This window comes from Aplidium turbinatum, chromosome 1 (assembly GCF_918807975.1).
Source record: "Aplidium turbinatum chromosome 1, kaAplTurb1.1, whole genome shotgun sequence".
NCBI classification, from domain to species: domain Eukaryota; kingdom Metazoa; phylum Chordata; class Ascidiacea; order Aplousobranchia; family Polyclinidae; genus Aplidium; species Aplidium turbinatum.
Genome location: NC_137472.1, coordinates 33934977 through 33947043, shown reverse-complemented (window position 1 = coordinate 33947043; position 12067 = coordinate 33934977). Strand labels below are relative to the sequence as shown.

At 38.3% G+C, this 12067-nt stretch overlaps 1 protein-coding gene across 3 annotated transcripts in view; it reads left to right on the top strand.

Moving 5' to 3' along the window:
* Window positions 1-12067, top strand: part of LOC145775758 (lactosylceramide 1,3-N-acetyl-beta-D-glucosaminyltransferase B-like) — a 35992-nt gene that overhangs the window by 18529 nt on the left and 5396 nt on the right. For 2 of the 3 annotated variants that reach the window (XM_082587135.1, XM_082587124.1), the window contains exons 3-5: window positions 745-938; window positions 1104-1258; window positions 10479-11467. In XM_082587135.1, coding sequence (XP_082443261.1) covers window positions 745-938; window positions 1104-1258; window positions 10479-10777 — 648 coding nt within the window. In that variant the 3' untranslated portion in view covers window positions 10778-11467. Of the gene's footprint in view, window positions 1-744; window positions 939-1103; window positions 1259-10478; window positions 11468-12067 lie in introns of those variants that run through there. The other variant, XR_014290175.1, reaches the window with a different exon arrangement.

The following is a 12067-nucleotide window of genomic DNA, read 5'->3' as shown; positions in this document are numbered from 1 at the left end:
CGTACCAGATTCAAAGCATGACACGTCTAATTGTTTTATGTTTGCATAGTATCCTCAGTGATGTACGTATACGCAGCAAATTCTACGCCGCCGACTTGCGGCGTAAACTTTTTGTTTACGCTAACGCTTGCGGCCACATTTTTTTGGATAGTTTGTGCTTGAGGCTACGCCGTAAAGTTTTCGCGGTTTTTTAGCGCATAGCGTCAACGCATACTTTTTAATGTATTTTTTTTTCTACAACACGCCAATACCTTCCAGCGCTGCAGTTGAAAGAATGTTTTCAATGGGCAAAGACATATTGGAACCAAAACACAGCAAAATGTCAGATGAACACTTTCAGATGCTTGTGTTTCTTCGTTGAAATTCAAAATAAAACTTGTTTGCTTCGAGTGGTTTATGCCGTGTGAATGTTTGGCACCTAGCAAACAAAATTAGTTGACGCTAGTGTATGCACTGACGTTGACGCCGCCAACTTTTTTTACAAGTTGCGTTGACGCATACGGCGTATGTTTTTTCGAACGTTTGCGTTTACGCTGACGGCGTCAATATTTTTTGTATGCGCGCACATCACTGACTATCCTCAAGAATGTATAATGGTAGAATGTAAATATAGCCTACCTACCACCACTGGTAAGCAGCTGAGTGCTTTACTTTCTTTTTAGAGAAGTTATTTTGTTTGAGTTTTTAAGTTATGCTGAATATTAAACATGACATCGAAACACAACATAGGTAGTTTATATTTAGGTCTTGTCATCATTTCGTTGGCTGCTGGAAGATCACGTGACATCAACCCATTATACTGTCATAGACGATGATTGCGTCATAAATCTTTTGAAAATGAACACCTATTTTCAAGAGACAGGAAGTGACAATTCTATGTTTTGCGGTTTCATGTACCACGAAGGCGGGAAGCCACATCGAAATCCAGAAAGCAAATGGTAGCTACCTGCAACAATGTTGGTACAAACCTTTCCTGCAAACCATATAGCCTATATTGTGGCCGAACACTGTGGCCTTTAGTGTGGATAGAAGTTATTGAGGTTAAATTGCTTTACTTGACTCTCAAATTAAACAAAGCGTTGTTTAAAAAATAACCTTTCTAGGTATATCAGCCCTCAATTATACTCAAGCAGTGATTTTCCGACATTTTGCCGTGGTGGGATGTGGACTATATCCAAAGCTATGATGCATCACTTATATTGCATGTCAGAAGTTACTGAAAGAAGATCATTTCATTTAGAAGATGTTTATATCACTGGTGAGCTGTTTTTTGAATAATGCGAGCGTGGTTGAAGTCTATTATTATTGAACTATTATTCGCTCAAATTGAACAAACATATCTTCATAACAGCAAGAAATTAATTAGTATCATACGGTATAATATAGAGCCGATTTGATTTGCTTTTAGACTGCTTTGCAACATCAATTGTCTTATTTAAACTTGATTCTTTCTACTTCAGGCGTTTTCTACATGTCACTGACATTCAAAGTAATGACATAAACAGAGATTTAGTTTTACAAACTGCTATCGAAATCATCATAAGCCTTTCTTTCTACTTGTGTTGTTTCTACCCTATCATGCCTCCCGTCACCATTGGGACCCAAGCCTCATCTAAAAAAGATATCTATACTAAGAAAATCATGAAAACATAAGTTAAAATTTGTAATGTCAAACATATATACCCAGGTGGTCAAACAAGTATTTTAACCCTTTTTCCTGTGACGTTTTTTGGCCAGTTGACTTGCGGACGGGGGGTCGGTTCGACACTAGCACTTTGAGCTCGTGTAACTCAAAAACTACGCAAGATTGATCAATCAAATTTTCACATGATGCAGATAATTTATCTGACAACACAGCATCGAAACTCTTCGCAATTTGTTCAACAGCACAAGTTGAGAAATCAAATAATTTGATGGTTGGTCATATTTTTTTATTTGACTTGAGAAATCGCTTCTTAATTAACCTATAATTGAGTGTGACGGGTTAATTCCATTGTGTACGATTTTAATCTTTTACGCGGAGACGTCGCCCACGCTTCAATGAAATCGTAATTGGCGTCCGACTAACGTTTGCTTGTTGTTTTGCCGGAGGCATTGTAAAAAATTTTGCTTTGTTTCAACATTTGCAGAAAATAAGACAAAATCATCACAAAAAAAAAACTATTTCAAGTTCTTTTTGAGCCATACGTTATAGTCTACACTTTTTCAAACGTACTGTCATTACTTGATATTAGAACTAAATCAAGCAATTTTTTTTCACATTTACACTGTCGAATTTGGTTATGCATGATAAAGAAACACACTTTGTATTTCACAGCACATCTCAGGGAGCTAGTTATTTGTTTTTAACATTGTTTCAACGTCTAAAGACGTTGAATCGATGTAAAAAGTGTCTGATTTGCTGTCTGGGTAGCGGCTGAATACAGAAAAGTAAGGTAGCCTAATGGTGTCACGTGATATTTGAACAACAACCTATCCAAAGGTAGTGACTTGCTTCGATAGGAGCTTGTGCCATTTTTGACCATCATGCACTCCAAAAACAAAGAGCGTCTAAAACTCCTGACTGATGAACTATGTCACGATGCATTACAAAAGTGATATCTTTCAATACTTACCAACAATGATCACTTTGAATGAAACAATTTTGCAAACAGTTGTGACAAAATGTAGTGATAATAATCGTTTAGTCAAATCGTGTTGGTACGCTATAGAAGAGGTCGTTTGCACATTGCCAAATGGAACTCCTGTTCTGCGTGACAAACTCAAAGTCGTGGCATAACGATACGAAAAATAAATACATTTAGCAAGATATCAAATCTTGCAAAAAAACTTTTTCAGGCTGAGTGCTATTGTCGTACCAAAACAAAAAATCACTAAAGTTTTGACATTTTCCTTGGGCAAAATTGAAGGTTATTGATATTTTAAAAATGCACGTTTGTGTCTAAATGATTGAAATGTTTTTTTTTTCATGTTGTTAACTAGATTTGCAAGATAACGTTTTCTTCATTTTTTTTTTAATTTGTTGGGCATGCATTTAGTGTCGTTATTTATTACGCATTAGAAGATTTCTTTCCTTTCAAATTTTGAAATAGCATTTTAGATGCAGTTTGGGGTTGATGGCGTTACTGCAAAAGCCATCTTTTGTAATTGACACACACCCAAAAACAAAAGGCGCATAAACTACTGCTGGCTGATAGACCACGTCACAATACATCATAGCGATGTTTTTTCGAACCAAAGATCCAGAAAACCAATTTTGTTGTATATTAGTTTTGACGTTTGCAGAGGTTGAACCAATGTCAAAAAGTGATTTGCTGATTTGAAACAAAGTGATTGCTGTTCCCAATGTGCAAACATTTTGATAAAAAGTAATTAAGTTTTAGCCACGCGGCTTTTTGGTCCATTTAGGCTACTTTGGTCAATCAACTCACGTTGCAAATAACTTATCGAGTCGACATTCCTAGGTAGGCTCACACTGAAGTTGTTTTGTGTAAAGTCTTGCTTGTGAAAAAATCAAAGTAAAAACACAAAAATGAAGTAAGTTATATTTACAAAGTATTATATTCTTGAATGTATTCTTGATATTATTTCTAGTATTATATTCTTGAATGAACCATAGTTTAAAAAAAAAATAGTTTGAACAGGTTTCATCTCATAAAAAATATAATTGATATCATCGCGCAGGATCAAATAGCTGCGAAAATCACTTCGAGCAATTCTTTGTGGTGATTTTCATTATGCAAACCAAGGTGAACCTCAATATACATATTTTTACACCAAACGATAAAAATCGTTCTTGTTTCGTTTTTTCTAATTAGTTTTATGAGACAAGGAAAACGATCCGTATAAAAAATAATTCAATTCAACATATTTCCCTTTTTTTTGTCAGATAGCCCAGGGCTTCCCAAAGTGGGGGTCGCGACCCCCAGAGGGGTCGCGTAACGAACTTCGGGGGTCGCAGAAAGTATACAAATTTAACACAAAGCACTGCATATTATCACTTATATGCAAAATGCTGTGAAAGTTATTAACTATTAAGAGTTGTGCACTCAATAGGCTACCCGTATTTTTTAAATTTATATAGCCTATTGAAATATGGAATAGGAGTTTAATATCCTCTTTTCTGCTTTGTAAACGTGGATTTCAAAACTAAAGCCAATGCTTTGACAAGATATTAGTGTTATACAGCTTCGGTAGAGAGTTTGTCTTGTTGAACCATAGGCATACGAAGCCGAGCAACGTGATCAAGTTTAACATATTAAAGATTATTATATTTACAAAAAACACAAAACTACGCAACAATTAAATATCGAACGTTTTCGACATCACAAGATGTCCTCTTCAGGAATAATATACATACAACTTAACTACATCTGAATAAAATACAATGGTTAACTAAATCTATAAACAGGAAAAGACAAAAAAAAAAAAACTGCACAGTACTTCTGACTAGCTCAAACTCAACGATAGGCTCCACGAGAATCAAAGGTAACTGCATCAAAAAGTGTTTAAACAGATCACATGATGTGGTAGAAAGACAAGGTGCGAAAAAACTAATTTTAAACTACAGAGAGCAAGAAAGACGAGCCGCAAGCATACAACTGTCTGTTCAAAAGTGGATTGTGATGTTTTATGTATTAGTGTTAAAAAATTAAGTCGTGAATTTTCCAACGGAAAAAGTGTAAGAAAAATTGCTGAGTATGGTATAGCGTTTGACATGCAGTCAGAGAATGCAACTTTATGGTTGAAGGCGTTATTACAAAAGCCAATTATTTGTCACGGAAATGTATTCGAAAACAAAAAGTCACAAAAGCGGCTGACTGATAGATTGGGTTACAATACGTTACAAAAACGAGAACTTTGCTCCAAATGACACAAACGTCCAAATTTATGGAGAAAAAGATATAGGCCTACACCGTTTTGTGAAAATAAGCTTTTGAAGATCAACATTTGAATGTAAAGTATGAATTTATTGAGTTGGTCCTAATAGTGTTTCTGCTGAGATATATCAAAACTTTTAAATCTTCGTAGAGAAAAAATAATTTTGTAATCTCTCAAGCAACTGCAAAAATTACCATTTAGGTAAAGATTCAGTGCTGATACAATATGCACAATATTTGTCAAAGCACAATAATTTAGCTGCGCGTGTTTTTCCACAAAAGCCAAGCAGTTTAGATAGTCTTTGTCAAGTTTTTTTCAGTATCCATCAATCTCTCGTTTTCATAAAACATTTTCACAACATCCATAAATATTCATGTGAATATAAGTGTACAGGTACATGCAAAAGTTTATTGGCGGCTCAAGAACGCACTCCTTGCTTTCGGACAAGAAATCAAGAATAAGTTAGAAACAAAATATATTGGCCATAGAAAACAACGTAAAATTACATTTTTTTCAGCATAGCTTATCGGATGCTCTCTGATAATTTCAAAGCAACTCAGATGTAATTAAAAGATTAATCAAAGCAACTCAAAACTCGAGTTTGCAAACAAAAGGCGGAATCATTACGGTTGAATGCTTTACAACAAAGCCAACTCATGAGATATCTGCGTCGCAGACCACGCACGGCGGCGCTCAGTAATCCTATTAATCCGTATAATTTGAAAACAAAAGGGCTAGCTAGTAGCTAGATAAAATATCAGAGTATGCTATGAAAATCATGTAATATACCTTTAAAACTATAGACAATAGCAACGTCATTTAAATTCGAATAAATACTTGAATAATTTTTAGGAAAAGTCAAGAATTTCAAAGCTGTGGATCGCGTAGTTCTTTAATGATATTGCTTTGAAAAGTACGAAGTCCCCTCCGACCCCCCCCCCCACAGGAAATAGGGTTAAACCGTTATTTTGAAAATTTGTCAATTATTGTTTTGAATTTCAAAATAAACAAACTACTGTTTGTTTAAACTCAAAAACTGAAATGGCACAGAGAAGAAGAAATTGTAATGCTATGCCCTATTTCTGCTCTAAATATTAGACCAAAACCGCTTTTCAGATTTCAACAATCAGCAAATGTTTGACCTTGGCCCAGAAACCTTTCTCAAATCAAATTGAAAACTTTTTGACCATCTGCACTAACTTTGCTGTTTAGTTCAGTTGGCTTGTTTTTCCTTTTTGTTCAGATTAACTAAATGCACAACCGAATTTAGTTAATCAACATTAAAGTACAACAAATTTATTGCATTATACTGTATTTTGGAAAACCATAACCACATTTTTCATAAGCTGCTCACGGCTCCACCTCAAATTATGCTTTTGAGCATCCTTCCACCTTATACAAGTGTGTTGTGGCATGCAGTTCAGGAAACTTTTGCACTGTAGTTTATGTTTATAATGGTTTTCTCAAAAATTCAGCAATACATCTAGGGTCGTAGTTCCACTTAAACACACGTCTAAGTAATCGTAGAAACGATGTTTCAACTTTCAATCATATGTTGCTGCCAAATTCATAAAATAAGGAAAGGGATAAAAATTTGCAAAATCAGCAAAGGGAGTAATGCATCAAAAATTTGGAAACCAGTGATTTAGTAAAAACGGGTTGAGATTTTTTTCTTAATTCCAAACATTGTCAGCTCCTGCTTGGTACACGACATCTGGGCGAGCCCATCTGGGAAAAACCCTCTTGGGCGAGACCATGTGGGCGACGGTATAGCAAAAGTTCTTCAACAATTCGAAGTCTTGGAAGAAATGCAATTGCTATGCCGCTTGTACTGGAAGTTTTGTGATGCGGATTACGAACAAATGATTGCTGTATACAAACCGCCAGCAAAACGAAGAAAATACATATAGAAGCCTACAGGCCTCGAAATTCGTTTTTGTTGACGACGGATAAAACGTGTCCGGTCTGAGCAGCTATCTCGGTGGACGAATTAAGTCTCACGGCGGACACACCAGTTTTAGCGTCGATCGTCATGCTTAATCACTTTATCTTGATAATTCTTTGCCATTTGAGAAGTATAGCTATGGTTTAGCAGGCTTTTTAAAATTTCAGCAAAGTCACTATGAAAAGCTTTCATCAGACCAACGACGTGCGCTTGAAGAGTCAGAGCGCCGTGTAGCTGCTATGCCGCATAACTGATTAACTTTCACCAAACGAGGTCGTGTGGCTTCTTGCGTCACAATGCTCTGGGCAAGAGTCGGAAAACTTCTGCACTAACGCTACTATTTTCTGCTCTGCAAAGCATCACTAGGCTTTTTTTAGGTTTATTTTTGCGTGTCATGTGAGCGAAAGTGAATTTTCCCTTTGCCTTTTTTATTGCAATATCAAAACTTAACAAATTTTGCTGCATCTTGCTGTAATAGCCTACTCGTATTTCTAATTTTGTAACCAACCTTTCCTTGTCAATATTACGCGGAGATCAAAGCCAGATATTTGTTGCGAAGATTTAATGTCATCAATCGTTGAAGCAACGTAAAAATCAAAAGTTTTCCTGCTTGAGTGGAGGCTAAGGGATACAGTAGTCACATTTTCTAGATGCGCACTAGAATGCGCGGGAAATTGTATTCTCACAACAATTGAAGAGCTTGTTTCCAAAACCGCTTACATCCACTTTCGGTGATTTCGAGAAAACCACGAAAAACGTTTATGACAGTTTCGCTTGGTAAATGTAATGCGCTTTTGATTTCTGACGATGTATAACTACCTACTGAATTGAGCCATGACGTTTGTCCAGATCTAAGGAATATTAGAATGCTTAGAATCGCCTTTTTATAAAATTAGAAATGTGGATATAAGCGGTTTTGGAAATAAACTGGAGAATAAAATTTGCCAGAATGAAAGAAACCAATTTTTGAAACCATTTTTCCAAGCTGACCACCACTAATTCATCACCACAACCCAAATCCACTTTAAACAAAGCAAAAAAACACAGTTATAAAGCTCAAGTAGGCTACTAAGCACCGTTGGTAACTGCAACAATAGGCTGCAAGCCTACAACACTGCTTATCAGTGTTGCCAGATAGTAGATGCTTCAAACTACCAAACACATTTCAAATTTTTCCAAACTGACCAGAGACTGACTGTCAACTCACCAAAAATGTTTTCCAAAATTCTGCCAACTCAAAATTTTACTGCCAAACAACGTAAAATTCTGCCAAATCTCGAATTTGGTAGTGAAATTTACCAAATGGTAACACTGCTGCTTATCACGAAACGATGACGAAAACGGTTTAACAATCAGCGATATGTCACGTGATACAATGGCTTAATATGATTGGTTAATTGTGGATACAAGTGGTTTTGGAAACAAAGTGTGATGGCGCGTAAGCGGTTTTGGAAGAAAACGCAATATTTAGTGTCGAATTTGAAGCAGAAAGAGAAGGTTTTGGAAAAAAAGGAATGGATAGTAGGTACCTATGGTAATACTCTACCTAATGACACTCTAAACTCAATTTTGGTAAAAGTGGCGCCTAAGCGGTTTTGGAACTGGGCTCTTCAATTGTTTGTGCGGTGCAATGACGATTTGTATCACTAGTTCTTGTGTTATTTTTCGGCGGACAAATATGACCGATCTAGATGGTACTTCCCGCAGACATCACATGCTGTGACGGTGGACATGTCCGCCGTGAATTTCGAGGCCTGACCCTATAACCGCATTATGCGTCTCGTTAACCGATTTATTGGCAATGGATCCACCACAGACTATGTGGGACTTCTAAACAGGCATAAGTCATAATTTTAATTTTAACTCAAGGGTCAGTTAAAATAAAATCATTTACTGCAGTAATAGCTACTGATTTGCGTGTGGTTAGTATAACAAGCTGTGTCCTCTACTACTGAACGTCAAATCTAGCTGATATTTTTAATTCGAATGCTCTAGAAAAACGCTGTGTAGGCGCATCAACAGTTTACAGAACACATTGTGAGTGACAGTCATTACATTTTTAAAACTTGAAGTCACACGTAATCAGAACTTCACAGTGGTTGCCGGATGCTTCTGCTGCCTATCGCTTATACCGAAAAATGTTTTAACAGAATGCACCAGTCCATTAGCATCGGTATTGCGACTGACAAGTTTCGATAACAGTTGGGAAGCATTCATAACTGACGCCAACCACTTTTTGGCCATTTCTCTTGCGAGGTCTTCGTTTGTCTATTTTCTGAGGGGTTTCTCTTTAGCTTCGTGATAAACCGTGATGTACGTACAACTGTTTCGAGCGCGGCACAGCGCGCGATGAAAGTTTCTTGCGCAGTGATATCAAATGGTGGCGATATGTGAGCAATCTGTCTAATGTCAACCCGTGGTGTTTCACGTAGATCGTTTGATTCCTTTATGTTCCTTTCAAAATCCTCGAAAGGCTGATCAATCGAATCATCGACCCACTCCTCTCAAAGGAGCAAGCTGGGTTCTGTCGCGATACTTCCCCCGTAGATCAGGTCACACTCTTGACCGAAAATATCGAGGATTGCTTTGAGGCAAAAAAGAAGGCCGGTGCTGTTTTTTTAGATCCTACAGCTGCCTGCGACACCGTGTGGCACCGCGGCCTTACTTGCAAGCTGCTTCGCCTGATTCCAGACCGACAAATGGTCCATATGATCACAGAACTTGTCAGAAATCGAAGCTTCAGCCTCACCACTGGCGACTAACGGCGAAGTAGATGCCAGAAAAATGGCGCCCCACAGGGTGATTCAATATTCGAATTAAACGATCTCCGTGGCTCTTCTGGTGACTTACAAAGCTGAGGGATTGCAACTACTAAAAATATTCTCCAAATGTTTGGACTTGTGAGGTGGATCTAGCAAGAAGAAAGGAATCTACGTAGGTAGGACTTGAGTTCATGGCCGGCATAAAGTGCGAGCTCAGGGCAGATCTTATCCGGCCCTGGAGACTTGTGAGGTTTCACTAGGCAGACCCTTCCTTTGCGGCAAGGCGGGATGCCTTGTGGTCTTTTATCTTGTAGATCCCGTTCTGCACTAGCTGGCAAGCGATGGCATTTACAGTTCTAAACGGGGCATTGGCGGAAGAGAATTTTCTGAGTGCCCAGTGAGGTTGTTGATGATGCTTCCTGCTTTGTGGCTTGAATATGAGAAGTCGATAGTTGAATGGCTTCGTTCCATCGCTCAAGCTTCTCTGTATCCAGGCGCTCAGCCGCTCAAGTAATCTGGTGGCAGCGGTGTTAGAAGCAGTACCACGTGTGGCGGTTAGGTAGGAGCAATAGAGAGTCTCGCACTCAGAGTCCCAGCATTGTATGTAGCTGGCTCGACGGCCACGAGGCATTGTGGCTTTTGCGCAGATATTATAGCACTGCAGAAGTCCTGGTATGCCCGGGTAAAGTTATTCGTGATAAGAAATTACAAATTGTAGCCTAAAGCAGTTCCTTGATCTGTTCTATTTTTTAGTAGTGTTTTGAATGCAGGTAGACAACTAAAGCTTATGGTAGCGTATATTCTGCGACTCAGATATCGAATTATCACATGTAAGTTTTGATACTCAATTTAGACGCATTTCTGATTTTAAACAATGCATTCTTTTGTAGGTATCCTTAGACGAAAACTTGAAAATCAAGATGAAAATATCAAACCTGTCGTCGACCAAAACGGAAAAGAAATTGAAGTCATGTATTATCCATGGGATGAAAGCAATAATGTTCATGTCAACATGGCGGTTCAGTGGAATCAGTGGAATCATACTTTGCCATGGGGAAGTAAAGCAACAGTTGCAGGCTTACCGATAATGACAATCTTCCCAAAACAAAATGGATTTCACACAAATTCTTTACTTAAAAAATGGATCCACCTCGAACAAAAACAGGTTGCACACGCAGAGAAAATGTAAACCGAAACGATAACAAATTGTTCCTTCCGACAGCTATAAAGTCGTCCTGTTGTTTGTTTGTCGTATCCAGGCTTACACCCGGTGGTCGAAGATTTAGATTAAGTGGACGGGAAGGCAAGGAAGCCAATCTTCGTGTCCACCTTCAGGCATGCCTTTAAGTGTCCTGCCAAAGACACAGCCGCATGCTTTTGAGCGGTGTCTAACTGGCGCCCTTTCGATTGCCGTTCCAAGGCTCTCACCACTCGACTATGCAGCCGAAGTTCTCCTGATTTGATATAAATGGGAGCAATATTATTGTGAACCTCCTTTCGATGCAGGCAATTTTTTTCCGAACCCAGCATCGACCAGAGCGTTGTTGTAAAATGTTGAATGATTAAATGGTAAATCTAGAGAATTAATTTCTTCGCAATGAGAAAGCGATTGGGATGAGAGAAAAAACATTTGGATAACAAAGTGTAGACTCGGTGCGATAGCTCTCTCTTATTGGGGAGCTGCAATTTTATTTCGCAACAATAATAAAGGTAAGTGGTTGCGTCAGAATATTGTTAAGATCACAAATGTAGATAAAAACGACCTGTTTTAGTCTAATGCTGCTAGCTCGCTGAATACAAATTGAAACTAATTTAGATGCTTTTTTATGTTGAATTGCTCTTTCGCTTTCTTGTTTTCGTTGAATAAAGTTACTTTTTTCACAAATTAAAGTCACCTTTTTGAGTTTTTCAGCTTACAAAAAAATCGCCCTACTTATGATTTAATTTTTCAAATGCCAAAGCGTGGTCGTATCGACGTCTATACAAATGACAGACAATCACTTTCAGACCCAATTGATTACGATTCTGATTCGGACAGTGATATTGAAACTTTCAAAGTGTTGGCATTGGCGGCAAAAGATTTATTCAAGTTTTGTTTTACAATAGGCTACGATCATACGTCATTGTCTTCAATTGAACGTTTATACTTATTGCGTTCTTCTTCGTCGTATGAGCTGTTCTTCTGGACTATATGTTTGGGCATGATGTCATCAGCCACTCGACAGTCTCGTCATCCAGGGCCTTCAGTCCAAGCGTTCCATGTGGTGGTTGATGGATTGGGCAGTCATGGACGACATGAGCTACTGTCTGGTCTGTGGCGCCACACTCGCATCCCGGTGAGGGAGCCAGGCCCCATTTGCACATGTCTGAACGAAAGCGACCGACGCCGGTTCGTAGGCGGTTAAGCCGGACCCACGCAAGTCTTGCGAGGGACATTCCCGGAGGGTGGGGATCGACGTCGGGTAGGAAATCACGGAGT